Here is a 19,052-nt window from a genome sequence, read left to right as displayed (position 1 = left end):
CAGTACTAATGAACTGGCGTATTATACCTTACCCGGACTTCCTATGAGCAAAGATTACTGCAAAAGCCATCAACTTCTGGGAGGAGGTGGGGTCAGAGGCCCCAAAACCAAGCTCCTCCTGCCTGTGTGACTCAGCGTGCTTTTCCTCTGTTACTGACTCTCGTTTCTCACATCACCCACACAACTGGGCGAGGTGACTGTGAGGGTTCCGTTAGGCAACGATAAGCAGAGCAGAAATGGATTTTTAAAGGAACCTAAAATCATTCTTCAAGTGAATAAGATTAAACTGTTTTATAATGATGATAGATATTCCGGAACTCTATAAGCTAAAGAGATTATTTTCACAGTTGAAAAACAAAAATAAAACCAAAGAACAGCATAAAACTTGTGGATCAAGGATCAGTGACACTGGACCATCCAATAAATTATTAGCAATAATATTCCTAGAAATGACACCAAAAGCAGTTGTCTTTCTTCTAGAACTTTCTTCTAGAAACTATAAAGTCATTTCTTCCTGTAAATCAGAAATAATAGCAATACCCTTTTCATGTTAGAAGCTATGTGCAGTATGACTCATTCCAGATCCTCTATGGTCATCTTCTGTTTGTTTTGATTTTTTTTATATAAGTTTATTTATTTATTTATTTGTTTGTTTGTTTTTGGCTGTGTTGGGTCTTCGTTGCTGTGCGCGGGCTTTCTCTAGTTGTGGCGAGCGGGGGCTACTCTTCGTTGCGGTGTGCGGGCTTGTCATTGTGGTGGCTTCTCTTGTTGCAGAGCACGGGCTCCAGGCGCGCGGGCTCAGTAGTTGTGGCGCACGGGCTTAGTTGCTCCACGGCATGTGGGATCTTCCCAGACCAGGGCTCGTACCCGTGTCCCCTGAATTAGCAGGCGGATTCTTAACCACTGTGCCACCAGGGAAGTCCTGTTTTGATTTGTTTTTTACTTTTAATTCTGAAATTATTTTAGACTAACAGAAGAGTTGCAATGATAGTAAAGGAAGTCCCCTTCACCTGGCTTCCCCTAATGTTAACATCTTACATAACATTTATCAAAACTAAAAACTAACATTGGTACAAATCTATTAACTACACTAGACACTTTATTTGGATTTCCCCGGTTCTTCCACTAATGTCTTTTTCTCTTCCAGGATCCAGGAGACCACACTGCAATTAAGATGTCATGTCCCCTCAGTCACCTCCACTCTGTGACAGCTCCACAGTCTGTCTTTGTTTTTCCTTATCTTCACAGTTTTGAAGAGTACTGGGCATGTATTTTGTAGAATGACCCTCAATTTGGTCTCTTCTGATGTATTCTCATAATTCAACTGAGATTATGGATCTTTGGGAAAGAACACCATGGAGGTGACATGCTCTTCCCATGCCACTTTATCAGAAGGCACATGATATCAATATGTCTTATTATTGATGATGTTAATCTTAATCATTTAGTTAAGCTGGTATCTACCAGGTTTCTCATTGTAAAGTTACTATCTTTCCCTTTCTATTTTCTATTCTTTATCAGCAAGTCAGCAAGTCTAGCCCACAGTCAAACAGAAGGAAAATAAGCCTCACCTGGAGGAAGGAATATCAAACAATTTGTGGATATAAGTTAAAACCACCACAGTAATTAATAAATATTTGGGAGGCAATCACTTGAGGCTGTGCAGAAATTCTGTTCCATTTATTTATTTAAACTCTTTTTGGCCACACCACAGGGCATGCAGGATCTCAGCTCCCCGACCAGGGATCGAACCTGTGGCCCCTGCAGTGGTAGCTCGGAGTCTTAACCACCAAACCAACAGGGAAGTCCCAGAAATTCTGTTCTCTTTAAAGTTTCACCTTACTAATTTTAGCATTCATCAGTTTATCTTGCCTGCAGAAATTATTACTATGTATTCTAATGATGATTTTCCATTTCCCTCATTCCTCTGTATTTATGAATTAGAATTCTATAAGGAAGAATTTTCCCCTCATCCCAATTTGTTTATTCATTCGGCCATTTATTTACATCAGTATGCACTCATGGTTATTTGAATGAAGAGGGAGAGAGAGAGGGGCACACATGGGTTAGTATACATACACACTAGCTCTGTCTGCTCAGAGGACCCAGACGTGCTGACATTCCAGGAGCAATGAGCATACCTGGTGCCAAGGTCTTATTTTCTAAATACCTTTCTCCGATAAAAGGGACCAAAACTCCTTTGAGAAATGGAAGATTCTAGGGGCAGGGAAAATACAAGATGAGCTTAGAGAATCTTGTAGTACCAAAAAGTAAAGAAGTGTTAAAAAAAAAGAAAATGATGGGGGATGTCAAAGGAACATAGGAGCCAACTTGAAAATGCTCCCCACGGCCAGAGTGGGCTCAATTTCAGCTGGAACAATTATCAAATAAATAATGATAGCACTGGATTATAACCACCTATAGTTTTGGACATATGTATCAAGAGCAAATGAGAACTCACAAGAGAAAACCCAAAATCCAACTCCCCGTGGGTTTAGATTACACAGGCTAGCAGACACCTATCAGAACTAAGCTGGAGACCCTGTCACTGATTCTGGACATCCAAGGGCCACAAAACACCACCAGCTCAAAGTGCATTTCCTTTTAAGTAAAGGAAATATGTGACAGTGGCTGACAATAACTGCCCCCCCTCCACACAAACTTTGAAAAAAAAAGTAAAGTATCACTGATTCAGTGGTATTTTATTTTAAAATATCTTTACTTATTATGGGATTTTAAAAGAAAAATACGTGTTCTAATCAACCACTTTTAAAGTTAAGACAATGAATTGTTTCTGAAATGTGACAATCACACGTCCTATAATGCAGGCCACCATCTAGTGAGTGTCTATCACGCGCCCTGCGTCGCCAGCTCCTGTCTCCTCGCTGCCTTGGTCAGTCCTCCAGAGCCTCACGACAGGAAGCCAAGGCTCGGGGGGACGAGGCACTTCCAGCATCGGGGGCCTGATGGATCCAGAACATGCTTCACTGCTAGGAAACCACGGCCCTCAGGTAACTCCACATTCTCCCCGGAGACTGAGGTTACCCGAAGGTACTTTTCCAGATAAACTGAGTGTTTCCGCCTCCCCAGGGGATTGCCCTCAAAGCATTCTAATCTTCTTTCATGGGAATATTTCTAAAATGTTACAGATCCCTCTACCTTCTTGAAGGCACATCGGTGACCCAGTATGACGTCTCCTTGACGGCTGGCTCAACAGAGCAAACTCGACTGTGCATCGTTCTGACACAGCGACAACCCCAGGAGCGTCTAAAGTCTGCAGGCTGTTTGTCCGGTCCACTTTTGTATTTATCTCTTCACTAAAATAAGACCTGGCGGTGCTTCCCTGGTGGCGCAGTGGTTGAGAATCTGCCTGCTAATGCAGGAGACACGGGTTCGAGCCCTGGTCTGGGAAGATCCCACATGCCGTGGAGCAACTGGGCCCGTGAGCCACAACTACTGAGCCTGCGCGTCTGGAGCCTGTGCTCCGCAACAAGAGAGGCCGCGACAGTGAGAGGCCCGCGCACCGCGATGAAGAGTGGCCCCCACTTGCCACAACTAGAGAAAGCCCTCGCACAGAAATGAAGACCCAACACAGCCATAAATAAATAAATTTAAAAATTAAAAAAAATTAAAAAAATAAAGGCAGAAAAAATTTTTTTAAAAAAATAAAATAAAATAACACCTGGCAAGTCCTGCTGTCTGCAAGTACATCTACCCCTGAACCCGACAAGAGTTCCCTCTCCACAAACTGCAACTGATCACTCCCAGGGAATATATTTCTCTAATCCTATCTGAAACTCATTTTTCAATATATTCAATAGTAACTGATTTACAGCTAATTAAATCACAAGGACCTCTAATATCTTTTTTTTTTTAACTTTTTTCTTTTTTTTTTTTTTTGGACCGCATGGCATGTGGGATCCTAGTTCCCCGACCAGGGATCAAACCCACGCCCCCTGCATTGGAAGCGCAGAGTCCTAACCACTGGGCTATCAGGGAAGTCCCTGGACCTCCAATATCTTAAATCTAAGGTTTCAATTATAAAAATCCAACATACACACAACTCTTAGGAACATACAGACTGTTTAAAGTGAGGCATACTTCTACCACTTAAATTCTTTGTGACCATCAATCATTGATATTGTAGTAAACTTGGACATGAATAAACTCCAGTACGATAATATAAAATTAGCCTATAATCCTCACTGCCCAAAGAACTCTGTTATGACATGTTATCACATGAATACAATTTTCCCATTAAGTTGCTCTCATCAATTTAAACCTGTGTCTGCAGATGTAGAGAACAAACGTATGGACACCAAGGGGGGAAAGTGGCAGGGGGTGGTGGTGGTGGTGGGATGAACTGGGAGATTGGGATTGACACGTATACACTAATATGTATAAAATGGATAACTAATAAGAACGTGCTGTATAAAAAAATAAATAAAATAAAATTCAAAAATCAAAAAAAAACGAAAACAAAAACCTGTGTCTGTATTTAGTCTCAAATAGGTCTCACGTTGCCTACCTTTCAAAGTGCTGTTTCATTTGTTTACATGCATAATAGTTTCCATCTCTCAGGTTCTGCATCTTCATGACTTCAGAAAACGTTCCCTCTCCTATTTTGCCAATTGCTTTATAGTCTATAAATGAAAACAATTATAAAAATAAAAGTTTACTTATGCATCTGTTTTGTACTCACTTCCAGATAGCAGACGTCTTTATCTGTAAAACAATCCAACGGCAATATATTGAGGATACTTCGCCTATGTTTTCTAAGGGTCAGTGTTCCCCTCATTTCAAGAGAAACTGGGTTGTATGTTGGCAACACGCAGTCTCTGCTCCCCCTCCTGCAGCGGGGAACCACATGACCTGAATCCTGACCAGCGAGGAAAGGCTCAGCTCGCCTACGAGATGCTCGCAGACCAAGCATCCACTGAGCCTGTCGGCCCAGGGAAAGTGGCGGGAAGAGTCAGAATGACAGTGCGTTGAACACTACTGACTGCCTGGGCAAGCGATCTCAGGACAAAAGTGAGCTCAGGAGAGAACAGCTACTTTCCAAGCAGAAATGGAAGCAATGAGAGAAGCCCAGAAAGCAAAAGTCTCTTTGGGTTGGAAAAGCTTCCGCAGCCCAAATAATAGGAGGATAAAACCAAAAAAATCTTGACAGAAAGCAGCTGTGAGACTTGACAAACAAGCGAGTCAGCCTTGCACCAAGGTCACGGGAAGGCAGCCACTCCCCACCCAACCCAGGCGCTTGCCTCAGAGAGGAGAGATGCTCCCGCACATTGAGACAGAGAAGCAAAACAGCAAGGCCCCAAAGAAATACGACAGGCTTGAGAAGCATGTTTAGAAAAGAACCTTGAGTGTGGAACTGACCAGAAGCAAACAGATCAGAAACCTATTAAACAAACTTGGACCAAAAGGAGCCCATCACCTTCGGGTCCCAAACCGACATCAACACAGAGCAGGCTTTTAAAATTGTCCCCGCTCCAAAGGAGGGCCTCCCCTTCAACACCTCTTCTAGACAGAGCACAATTTTAACACCTTGTGTGAATTCTGATTTGAACAAACCAACAGAAAAAAGGCACAACTTTTTTTAGAATAATGTTTTTTAGGAATGATATGTTTAAAGATTTTAAAAGTCCTTATCTGTTAGCAAGAAGTACTAAACTGTTTCCGGATGAAATGATACTATGTTTAGATTTGCTTTAAAAGCCTATACATTCCCATTCACTTCTGCCGGAAGTATAAACTGGTATAGTCATGTTGGAGGGCAATTTGACAATATCTATTAAATATTTTAGATGTGTATATCCTTTGACCCAGCAATTCCAATTCTACAACTTATCCTGCAAAGCATACTTGCTCAAGTACATGTGAGGTGAGAATGTCAGCATAACATTATTTAATAGGGGAAAACTAACGCCCCCAAACAGAAAACGGTATAAATTAAATGCGGTTTATCTATACAATGGGATGTATTGAATATATTTGAAAGAATGACACAGATACACAGATCCTTAAAAATAATGTCCCTAAAGACAATACACATACACACACACACACACACACACACCACAGTTTGTGGCTGCTCTGAGGGATAAGGTTGCAGGTATTTCACTATCTAAGTCAGGTATATCCCATAATGAAAGTACTATTTTATTTAAAAAACAACAATAAAAAATAAAGACTCCAGGAAAAAAAAGTGATGGGGGTAAAAATGACAAAATGTTGATCACTGTTGAAACTAGGTCACAGATACACAAGAGCATTCACTCTACTAATTTCTCTACTTCTGGCATGCTTAAAAATTGCCATGATGAAAAGTTAAAACAAAAGGGCAAAACCTCCTCCAGGATCCTCCCTGCCCATGCCCCCCTGTGACTAGCCAGAATAGAAATGACCTCCAGGAGACCTTGGGAGCCATGACATAAAGGTGGTGGAAAAGCCACCCGGAAAGACTCTCAACCGGGAATACCCATGTAGGACATTTACACGAACAAGAAAAATACCTTCTGGTATAAAGGCCATGAGAATTGGGGGTTTAACCATTACAGCACCTAGTAAGCATTATCCTAACATACTAATATATAAATAAATATCATAATTTATAAAACAAATAGAATAGACTTCTCAGACTTTGTATTTGTAAGATTTCACATGTTTATATTTGTCTGAGATTTTATCCCACTTGTAAGTTACTATCAAGCCTGCCACTGTTTCATGGATGCTGGCAGAAGACACAGCCTCTTGGATCAGAGACAAAGGACTTCATTTCTCATGGTACAGCAAGGCATATGAGCATCAGCGTATTAGCATTGGTTCCCCTTGCCCTGAAGTCCCACGGGGGTGACAGGATGGGCCCAGGTGACACCTGCACACGCAGTGGATTGCTTTACAGGAGAGGAATCTAGGGCCAATGGCCCAGCACTTTTCAACAAGCAGTAAACAACATGGATAAGCCTTGCCATCTGGCACACTCAGCAAGAACATGCAGGGAAGCTCAGGGCCTGAGGCAAATTGTTTTCCCAGTGGTTCATTACAGTTTAATACGTACATTAACCAGTTTTGCTGATACAGAGTACTTGGTATGGTATTACTCTTACTTATAAAAATTCATATATAGGTAATATGATTTTAATGATGCTTTTTTTCTTTTTTCTTTTTTGGCTGTGTTGGGTCTTCGTTGCTGCGCGCGGGCTTTTCTCTAGTTGCGGCGAGCAGGGGCTACTCTTTGTTGCGGTGCACGGGCTTCTCACTGCGGTGGCTTCTCTTGTTGCGGAGGACAGGCTCTAGGTGCGCAGGCTTCAGTAGTTGTGGCACGAGGGCTCAGTAGTTGTGGCTCACGGGCTCTAGAGCGCAGGCTCAGTAATTGTGGCGCACGGGCTTAGTTGCTCGGCGGCATGTGGGATCTTCCCGGACCAGGGCTCAAACCTGTGTCCCCTGCATTGGCAGGCGGATTCTTAACCACTGAGCCACCAGGGAAGTCCCTAATGCCGCTTTTTAATCTTACTAAAAAATAACAATTTCAGTGTACATTTTCATATATACTAGCTTCAGGCCATGCAAAATAAGAAAATCCTATTTGTAATCACATATTTGTAGAAATTGGAGAAACTACTTTTCCCCCAAAACAGCATCTAACCATGTTATTACCATTCAAAATACCGTATGCCACTACCAGACTGTAGTAACTGTCACAGGAAGAAAGGAGAACCTGTAACTGCTGTGCATATGGTAGACGCTCAACAACTCCTGAAGAGAAGGGTTGAAGAAAATAATTCTTAAAGCTTTTCACAAAAATTTATTTTCCAAAGATGATTTCTAGGGAGGAAGATAAAAGCACTGATAGTGTGAAGTGAGTTGAATGGTGGTCCCCAAAAAGACATGTCCTCGTCCTAAGCCCCGGAACCTGTGAATGTGACCTTATTTGGAAATAAGGTCTTTGCAGGTGTGATTAAGTTAAGGAGCTTGAAATGAGAACGTCCTGGCCTACCTGGGTGGGCCCTAAGTCCAGTGACAAGTGTCCTTATAAGAGACACACAGAGAAAGTAGAATGGTGGTTCCAGGGGCTGGTGGGAGGGGGAAATGGGGAGGTGTTGCTGAATGGGTACCGAGTTTCAGTCATGCAAGATAAAAAAGTTCTAGAGATTTGTAGTACAACAATGTGCACACAGTTAACAATACTGTACACTTAAAAATTTATTAAGAGGGTAGATCTCATGTTATGTGATTCTTACGACAACAAAAAAAGAGAGAGACACACACTTAACAGACGTAGAAGAGGAGCCCGTGTGAACACAGGGGCAGAGACTGGAGGGACGCGGCCACAAGCCAAGGGACGCCCGGAGCCACCAGAGGCGGGAGGAGGAGGAAGGGTCCTGCCCTGGCGGCCTCGGAGGGAGCGCGGCCCTGCCCACACCTTGATTTCAGGCTTCTGCCTCCAGAACTGGAGAGAAGAAATTTCTGTTGTATTAAGCCACCAAATTTGTGACAAATTGTTGCAGCAGCCCCAGAAATTTAACATAGAATGTAACTGATATCTTTTTTAATCTAAGGAAAACATTCATTTTTTTCACTAAAGGAGAAAGACTTTCTAAGCATAACAAGGTAAGAAGTCACTCAGAAGAGGCTGATTTATTTGACTACATAAAATTAAAATGTCTAGCACCTCAAGAAACACTCGAAAAATGGTTAAATAAATTATGAAAAAGCCATACAAAGGACTATTATACGGCAAATAAAGAGGGGTAAGGCAGCTCTTTAGCTTCTGACAGGGAATATCCTTTCAAGATATAGTATTAAATGAAAAAGACAGGGACTTCCCTGGTGGCACAGTGGTTAAGAATCCACCTGCTAATGCAGGGGGACACGGGTTCGATCCCTGGTCCGGGAAGATCCCACATGCCGCGGAGCAACTAAGCCCGTGCGCCACAGCTACTGAGCCTGCGCTCTAGAGCCCGCGAGCCACAACTACTGAGCCCGTGTGACACAACTACTGAAGCCTGCATGCCTAGAGCCTGTGCTTCGCAACAAGAGAAGCCACTGCAATGAGAAGCCCGCGCACCGCAACGAAGAGTAGCCTCCGCTCGCTGCAACTAGAGAAAGCCCGCGCGCAGCAAAGAAGACCCAACGCAGCCAAAAATAAATAAATAAAAATTTAAATAAATAAATAAAAGACATAATTTTTAAAAAAAATGAAAAAGACACATGAAAGAATGGTGTGTAAACCGTGTTAACATTGCTTTCAAAAAAGTTTCCACACTGTGTCAGGCAGGATAACGGCCCCCAACAATGCGCACGCTCTAATCCCTGGAGCCTTTGAATGTCAGCCTGCACAGCAGGAGGGACTTAACGGCTACGACTGCTGAGGAGCCGGCCTTAAAACAAGGGCGTGATCTCGGATTTACTGGGTGGGCGCAGTGCGTCCGCCACAGGGAGCTCACCAGTGGCAGAAGGAGGCAGAGGAAACAGAATCAGAGACAGGCGGGAAGATGTGACGCTTTGCAGACGGAGGACAGACGGGAAGATGTGACGCTGCTGGCTTTGCAGACGGAGGAGAGGCTACAAGTCAAGGAGCACAGGTGGCCTCTGGAAGCTGGACAAGACCGGGAGACAGATTCTCCCCCGGAGCCTCCAGGAGGGATGCCACCCTGCCAGCAACTTGACCTTAGCCCAGGGAGATTCGTTTACATTGTGTGGTTTTAAGCCACTGAGTTTGTGACAATTTGTTATAGCAGCAATAAAAAACAAATACAGGGCTTCCCTGGTGGCGCAGTGGTTGAGAATCCGCCTGCCAATGCAGGGGACACGGGTTCGAGCCCTGGTCTGGGAAGATCCCACATGCCGCGGAGCAACTAGGCCCATGAGCCACAACTACTGAGCCTGCGCATCTGGAGCCTGTGCTCCGCAACAAGAGAGGCCGCGATAGTGAGAGGCCCGCGCACCACGATGAAGAGTGGCCCCCGCTTGCCGCAACTAGAGAAAGCCCTCGCACAGAAACGAAGACCCAACACAGCCAAAAATAAATATAAAAAACAAATTAAAAAAAAAAACAAAAAACGAATACGCACAACACACACACATTTATGCTAACCTATACACAGAAGGAACACAAGAAAGTGCCACAGTGGTTACCTTGCGGGGGAGGGTCTAGATGGGTGGGAGGGCAGGAACAGAAGAGAGACTCACTTTTCACTATATATCCATCTGTGCTTCTTTTTGTGTTACGCTTTGTATATGTATTAATTTTTTTAAGTAATTAAAAACATTTTTAAGGGGTGAGAGAGCTTTTCTTTGTGATTCCTTTAAGGAAAATGGCGTTTGAGATTAAAAGCTAAGTATATTTATTTTTATATAATATCATTGTAAAGAAAGTGGCAATTTATGAAATATAAGTAATTGACAAGAAAATTAAAAATAACAAAAACATAAGACACCACTTCACACCCACTAGAATGGCTAGACTCAAAAAGACAGATAACAACAAGTATTGCTGAGGATGTGGATAAGTGAGAACTCTCATACATTGCTGGTGGAAATGCAAAATGGTGCAGCCACTGTGGAAAACAGTTTAGCAGCTCAAGATATTAAATGGAGTCCCACATGACTCAGAATTCCACTCCTAGGTATATACTCAAGAAAAATGAAAACATATGTCCAAACAATAACCTGTACACGTATGTTCATGGAAGCATTATTCATAATAGCCAAAGGTGGAAACAACACAAATGTCCATCAGCTAATGAATGGATAAACAAAATCTGGTCTATCCATACAATGGACTGTTATTCAGCCACAGACACATGCTGCAACGTGGATGAACCCTGAAAACGTTACGCTAAGTAAAAGAAGCCAAGCATAAAAGGCCATTTACATGAAATGTCCAGAATAGGCAAATCCACGGACACGAAAGTAGATTAGTGGTTGCCTAGGGTGGGTGGGGTCTGGGGGAAAGGGGGAATTGCTTTTGGGGATGATGAAAGTGTTTTAACAGATGATGATGATGGTTGCACCACTCAGTAAAAATACCTAAAATCACTGAATTGTATACTTTAACTGGGTGAACTTTACAGTATGTAAATTGTATCTCAATAAAGCTGTTAAAACAAACAAATCTGTGATGCCTGAGTCAGAGCAGCGGTTACCCTGGGGACTTCCAGGACACGGGTAACGCTCTGTTCCTTGATCTTGGAGCAGGTTACACAAGCATGTTCACTTTCTGAAAATTCAGCAACCTGTTCTTGTAATTCGTGCAGTTTTCTGGATGTATGTTATACTCCAATATTTAAAAATTGGAAGAAAAAAAGCAAGCCAAAGTTAGGAATAAGCAGAAAGTATGAGGAACAGAAAAGATATACAGTAAAGAGTATATTCAAGGAAAGGCACAAAGAAAAACAGATTCAGATCATATTAATGTCGGGATAATCACATCCACAAATTCCCACTGCTGAGACCCAACAAGGAGCTGCTTTCACCACGGTTCTAGTTCCCAGGAGGGCCAGGCCTTCCTGCTCTAGAGTTTTCCTGTTCTCAAGCTCACCCTTAATTGATTGTTATAATTATAATACGCTTCCATATTGTGAGCTGTAGTCAGACTTACTGGTCTTCACAACTGAAGCAGACTAAAACAACCTCTTGAATGAGAACAAAGTTTAGGGGCCACTTATATTCTTCAACAGACCCGCCCCACCAACAGGGAGACTGGATGTCCTCTGCCATGGTTAGCTCCAGAGAGCCTCTTCTGGTTCCCTGCAACAGGCCTCCATCCTATTTCCCAGATGGCTCCTTTGTCCTAAGTGAAAACCCACTGGGAAGGACTGCCAGCCCCAGCACTAACATTTCTTAGTCCTGGCAACTAACAAGAGTTGGAGACAAACTACATTACACCAAGACAAAGAAACACATAAAGACAACAGCAGAAACAAAGAATGCTTGGGGCAATGGAATATGATTTTAGTACTAAGACCATTCCATTCATAAGTAAGGAAATCTGTACACTACAAGCCACAGTCCTCAGCAAACACTGCGATGGAAGCCAAGCCTCGCGATCGCCTGTGCTTTGTGTGAGAAGAGGGGGGGCCATCACACCGGGAGGGGCCTCCCTGCACATCATCAGCAGGGAAAGCCACCTGAGGGTGCTGAATCGCTAGACTAGCATTTTCCGAATTGAGTTCCTCAAAACACTAGTACCCCCCAAACACTAATGGGTATTCCACAAAAAGGGGTTCTATGAGCAAATAAACCTAGGAAATGCAGGGCTAAATAAAGAGAAACACGTTTGACTACAGAATTCCTCAGTGCTTCTCCGTGAAAAGGCAGTGTGTCTCTAGGGCACCGAGGAGGACACAGGAGGGGTGTGCTGTGTGTAAGCAGACATGTCTCCCAAGAATACCAGTCAACACCCCAGGGCTGCTCTACACCCCCAAACTGAAGACCTTTAAACTAAGCTAGCAGAATCCCTCTTAACCACGTCTTCCCTGAATAAAAAATTAACTGATCTAGTTCCCAGCAAGGCAGGATTTCAAAGCTATTCTGCCAGTTTTACAGTCCTTCCCACTCGCCCTCTAAGAGAAGTTGGCTAGAGCAAGGCAGGGCTCAGCCCTGGTGGAGTCTTCAGGACTGAAGTGTCAGATCCCTTCTGATAAAACCCAGAAGCTGTAACTTGTTTGACAACCACAGCTTAAACTGAATCCCAGAGCCTCTCTAAAACAGGTAACCTGCGCAGTAAGTCCTGGAAACAAGACACGTAAGATTCTTGGGTGAATCTCCCGAAAAGCTTCTTCAAAACAAACTGACCAAAATACAGGCCCTGTGGCTTACCACTAATCTGTCCAGTTTGGAACTTTATAAAACAACTTTGACCAATTTCTCAAGGAGCCTCCAAACTTGAAATTCTGTGGGAAAATTCAACCAGCCGGACCCTTTTACTGAGTGATACATCCTCCTGCCCTCAAGAAGACCCACCCTGACCTGCCTAACCCCACTCTCACTCGTCAAGCAATAGCCAGGGAATAACTGCTGCTTGTTAAAACAACACCAACCCTTTCCCTTCTCTTGGATGGACTAGACTGGAATGCCCAGAAATTTCCCTGAAAGGACACACAGTCTATTACTGTGCAGAAAAGAGTTCACATGGCAGGCCTAAGACCGCTCTCCTTAGAAAGGTCTGCTTGCAAGGTCGGCCCTTGGGGAGGGTTTCCACCAGACCCTGCACAATAAGAGGGACTCACGGCGCCCACACCGTCGGAGCGAGCAATGGGGTTGACGCTGAATCCGCTTTCCTCCTGGGAGCTGGGATTTGCTATGTTCTGGGCAGAGGGTGCCTGCGTTATCAGCGCCCAGTAAAAACCCTGGACACTGGGGCTCTAATGAGCTTCCCTTATAGAAAATATCCCACACGTGTTGTCACAGTTTGCTGCTGGAAGAACTAAGCGCGTCCGTCCGTCCTGTGTGACTCCACTGGGAGAGGGATCTTGTGAGCTTGCGTCTCGTTTCCTCCAGACTTTGCCCCACGTCCCTTTCTCTGCTCATCTCGCTCTGCACCCTCTCACTGGAGTGCGTCGCAGCCACGAGTACGAGCACATCCTGAGTCCTGTGAGTCCTCCGAGCAAGTCATGGAACCAAGGGGTCGTCTTGGGACCCGCCCCCCCAACGCAATTTATGCTGTACTTCAGCCTAAATGAATTAAACATCCCTGGTGGTATGACTACATCACTGTGGGTGTCAATAAAGATTTATTAGCATCAGCTATGCACCGTGCCATGCACTGAAGACAAAGATCAGTAAGACACAATCCCTCACATTGAGGACATAGCGTGTGTTCCCGTGCCCCCAGTTTTAGGTCCTTTACTTAAAAAGAGAGGCGGGGGAGAGAGCCACGCTCGTGTTTAGATAATATTAAAGGTCAAATTAGTGAGTACACGGTGTCCAAAATTGAGTACATGACGCTGTAGATTCTAATCCCCCAGGACCAACCCGGTAGGTAGGCGTTAGACCAGATGTTTTTCCACCTTCTGTACGTACCCTGTCCTCTGCCACAGACCTGCCCGTGGTCCACTTTGCACCTTCTCTCCATAGGGCCGTAAGCCTCTTAAAGGCAAAGTCTACTATCTATTCTCTTTCGTGCCCTGTACATACTCAACAAATGAATCAAAGAGGAAATGCCAGGTCACATGCCCCATAATCTAATATTCCTATAATATCCCGGACACATACTGCAGGGGGAACTTTGCTGACAACTGACTCACAAAATTATTACTATTGACTAATTGGCAACCAACACTGTTTTATTAATCTGTCTTTAAATACTGGGTATTTCCAATCACAGTGAGAGAGAACTCTTGTCCCTTAGGTTACCTCCTTTCCCAGGTGAGACCATCCGCATAAATGCAACAGTGAGATTAGAAGGGTAAGAAGAATAAAATGAGTGGAAGGATGTTATTTAAATTAACTTCATAGCCCTCCAATCAAACTGTCTTTCATGAATTTATTTATTTATTTTTGGCTGCACTGGGTCTTTGTTGCTGCACGTGGGCTTTTCTCTAGTTGCAGCGAGCGGGGGCTACTCTTCATTGCGGTGCACGGGCTTCTCATTGCGGTGGCTTCTCTTGCTGCGGAGCACAGGCTCTAGGTGCACGGGCTTCAGCAGTTGTGGCTCATGGGCTCTAGAGCGCAGGCTCAGTAGTTGTGGCACACGGGCTTAGTTGCTACGCGGCATGTGGGATCTTCCCGGACCAGGGCTCGAACACATGTCCCCTGCACTGGCAGGCGGATTCTTAACCACTGCACCACTAGGGAAGTCCCCAAACTGCCTTTTAGAATATGTTTTCATTAATATTAGTATGGATCCATGGATATTTATTTTATACTTCGGGATAATCTAATACTACTTTATCTTGTTGCTTCAAATTGTTCCAGCTTTGCCCTTAGGGAGCTCTTTCAGTTGGCTCCTTTGTCCCTTTGACATGCTCCCATCAATAAAGGGTTTGTTTCTCTTTCAGTACTTTCTTACTTTCTGGCACTACAAAATCTTATGCATTTCCTGCTTTAGTCCTAGGATAAGCCACTTCACCAAGGAGCCCTGGCTCCTTCTACCGGAAAAAGATATTTATTAAACACCAAGATCTGAACACTAGGTGCCAGGCACCATTTTTCACTTAATCATCTCAAAAGTCCCATGCAGTAGGTATCCCATTAACCCATCTTACAAATGTGGAACTAAGGCACTGAGAGGTTACGTAGCCTGCCCAAGGTCACATCCATAAGCAGCAGGCTTTAAACACAGGGCGTCTGACCGCAGAAGCATTTCCCAAGCACGCTGCCACTGCTGTCTTCCCTGAGCAGAACGCTGCCCAGGAGACGCAGGTAAAGTCACACAAATGTACTTATCAGAGCAGCGACCGCGGTAACAGACCCTTTCCAAAGTAACTGGCTCAGCTGACAAGGTCCATGACAAGAGCAGAATCTGGGAACCCCACTGCCAGTGATATAGGGACACATTCTTCGGTGTGAGGAGCAGTGAAAGCACAGCTCCAGTTGAGAGTGGAATAGTGATCTCTGGAGTCAGGAGCAGGGAGAGGGGACTGACTGCAAAGGAGCACAAGACAACTTCTGGGGGTGACAGAAAGCTTCTGTATCTTGTTTTTGTTTTTTCTGTTTTTTTTTTTTTTTTTTGGCCACGTGATGCAGCTTGCTGGATCTCAGTTCCCTGATCAGGATTTGAACCTGGACCCTCGGCAGTGAAAGCACACAGCCCTAACCGCTGGATCGCCAGGGAATTCCCGAAGGTTCTATATCTTGACTGTGGAGATACTACTGTCTATATTTGCCAAAACTCATCAAACTATACTCTTAAAATAGGTGAATTTTACTGTGTGCAAATTATACCTCAATAAAGCTGATTAATCTGGGAGATTTTACATTAAAAAATTCAAGTTAGATCCTTATTCCACAATACACTTAAAAATTGGTAAATGAGAATTCCCTGGTGGTCCAGTGGTTAAGACTCCACACTCTCAATGCAGGGGGCCCAGGTTCGATCCCTGGTCAGGGATGCTGCCTGCCGCAACTAAAAGATCCCGCATGCCACAACTAAGACCCGGAGCAGCCAAATAAATAAACTAAATAAATATTTAAAATAATAATAATAATAATAAATGCTGGAGAGGGTGTGGAGAAAAGGGAACCCTCCTACACTGCTGGTGGGAATGTAAATTGGTGCAGCCACTATGGAGAACAGTATGGAGGTTCCTCAAAAGACTAAAAATAGAGTTACCATATGATCCAGCAATCCCACTCCCATGCATATACCTGGGGAAAACGCTAACTCGAAAAGATACATGCACCCCTATGTTCATAGCAGCACTATTCACAATAGCCAAGACATGGAAACAACCTAAATGTCCATCGACAGATGAATGGACAAAGACGACGTGGTACCTATAAACAATGGAATACTACTCAGCCATAAAAAAGAATGAAATAATGTCATTTGCAGCAACATGGATGGACCTAGAGATTGTCATACTGAGTGAAGTAAGTCAGAAAGGGAAATACAAATACTATATGATTTCACTTATATGTGGAATCTAAAATATGACACAATGAAATTATCTATAAAAAAAAAACAGACTCACAGACATAGGAAACAGACTTGTGGTTACCAAGGGGAGGGGGTGGGGGAGAGATGGATGGGGAACTTGGGATTAGCAGATGCAAACTATTAAATATAGAATGGATAAACAACAAGGTCCTACTGTATAGCACAGGGAACTATATTCAATATCCTGTGATAAACCATAATGGAAAAGAATATGAAAAACAATATACATGTATAACTAAATCACTTTGCTGTACAGTAGAAATTAACACTACATTGTAAATCAACTCTACTTCAATAAAATAAATTTTTTTTTAAATGATGCTTTCAAATAACATTTAACAATATAAGAAACTGTTCAGCCATAATTTAATACTAAGTGAAAAAAGGATGGTAGTGATCATACGAATACATATACATGCAGACTTGCTTTAAAAAAAAAGTCAACTCTGCACTTTATTTATTTAGGCCAAGCCCCACAGCTTGCAGGATCTTAGTCACCGACCAGGGATTGAACCAGGGCCACAGCAGTGAAAGTGCCGAGTCCTGACCACTGGACCACCAGGGAATTCCCAACTCTGCATTTTAAAGTAGTTTAAGTACAAACTCCAAGCGTGCGCCAGCATTCCAAGTTGGCTCCAGACCATCATGACCAGCCAGCAATAAATGGAACCCATAGCCCTGGAGATGGCCGAGGGGGATAAAGAATTACTTGTTTCCTCCATGGCTCTTCCAATAGACAAAGGGTCTGGGTGTAACAAGGATGACAGGCAGGGGAGAGAAAAAGAGAAACACCCCTATGAGAAAACACTTACTTAGGAAAAGTGTCTTCCTATTCTCTCCAACAGGCCTTTACTGTTAGATAAGAAACATTAAGATGAACACAAAGCACAACACAAAGCTATGAAGGATATAGAGCTATGCTAGTAAAAAAAAAAAAAAAAAAAAATCCTGCCCCACATTAATGGGAATAGAGAGAGTAAACAATCACTAAAAAACAAACCGACCAAAAAATCACCCAGACTCAAGGACAAAGAAAAGTTTAAATAACATAGCTATATGAAAAGGGTAGATAGGGACTTCCCTGGTGGTCCACTGGTTAAGACTCCGTGCTCCCAATGCATAGGGGCCCAGGTTCAATCCCTGGTCAGGGAACTAGATCCCGCACGCCGCAACTAAGACCCAGTGTGGCCAAATAAATAAATATTTAAAAAATAATAATAAAAGACAAACTCAAGGGTCAAGACTTAATAAAATTAATATTTTTTTAAAAGGGTAGATAGAACAAGGAGGATAAATAAGTCCGTTCATATTAATTAAGATTCTATTCATTTTTACCAAACCAAGGCTTGTTTAAGTGGAATTTAAGCCTTATTTAAAGCGTGAAAATGGAGTTCAAATTCATTTTTTGTGAAATTCTAAACCTGTCACACCCAAATCCAAATATTTGTATTCAAACACTGCTTCTAAAGATTTTAATCAAGGCAGATGATAAGCATCAGAAGATGGGGCTTCACCAGTGGAGGGGTGAAAAGAATTGAGGGAGGTTAATTAGTGAGTATAACCCTCAACTAGAGTTTAAAAGGAAGAGGATTCAGCTTGTAATTCCCACTCTCCGTGAGAGATTAAGTAATTCAAACCAAATCACTAAAACAAGGTCAGGAACCTTCAATAAAGAAGGCTGTACCCAATTAATGACTTGCTGTAGTGTGGAAAATTGTGACCTGAATTACCAAACATAGTGAAAACACAAAAGGACGTAAAAGTATTCATAAACTCATAAAAATGGTGATCATTTTGTAATGTGCAGAAACACTGAATCACTATGCTGTGCATCTGGAACTAGCATAGTGTTGTAGGTCAATTATACTTTAAAAAAAAACCACTTAGACTTTAAAAATTTAAACTGCACCCTTTAACCCAATCAGTGTATGCCACTGATAAACATGAAGAATTACTCAAAGATCTATGTTCAAACATCTTCACTGAAGCATCATCCTAACAGGCTACAGCACAACATATTTAATCACATCTAATTTTAGAACAAAAACATACATATACACACACCCACACACACACAATATGCACAGAAAATTTATGGACGTACATCTAAAGAAAATGTTAACCAGGACGGACTCTGCCCACTAGGGAAGGGACCTGAGACTAATTTAAAACCTTTCACTGCTTGAATTTATCACAAAGCTATGATTATTTTTACTTAATTTTGCTTTATTTAAAGAGAAAAAGTTGCTAGTCGATGCATCTATTTATAAAAAAAAGGTGATATGCACACTAGGAAGGAGAGCATGGAACAACATTATGTGAAGTCCCTTGCAACTCTGATTCTATAAAAATACTGACATAAATTGTTACCGAACCAAACTTGGGTCCTCTCGCCATTTCGCAGTAACGCCAGTCTACTGATACCAGGTTGTGGCAAAGGAAAGCA

The 19,052-nt window shown here is 42.9% G+C and overlaps 1 protein-coding gene across 5 annotated transcripts in view; it reads right to left on the bottom strand.

Annotated features, from left to right (window-relative positions):
• MOK (MOK protein kinase) overlaps positions 1-19,052 on the bottom strand; it is a 51,329-nt gene that overhangs the window by 21,087 nt on the left and 11,190 nt on the right. For 3 of the 5 annotated variants that reach the window (XM_082387470.1, XM_082387471.1, XM_082387474.1), the window contains one exon: positions 4,529-4,643. The exons of the other annotated variants lie outside the window; for them this stretch is intronic. In XM_082387470.1, coding sequence (XP_082243596.1) covers positions 4,529-4,643 — 115 coding nt within the window. Of the gene's footprint in view, positions 1-4,528; positions 4,644-19,052 lie in introns of those variants that run through there. 5 annotated transcript variants of the gene reach the window in all.

Source organism: Balaenoptera borealis (genome assembly GCF_965194805.1).
Source record: "Balaenoptera borealis genome assembly, chromosome: 3".
Lineage (NCBI taxonomy): Eukaryota > Metazoa > Chordata > Mammalia > Artiodactyla > Balaenopteridae > Balaenoptera > Balaenoptera borealis.
Note: the sequence above shows the minus strand (reverse complement) of the source record. Positions and strands in the feature narration are given on the sequence as shown.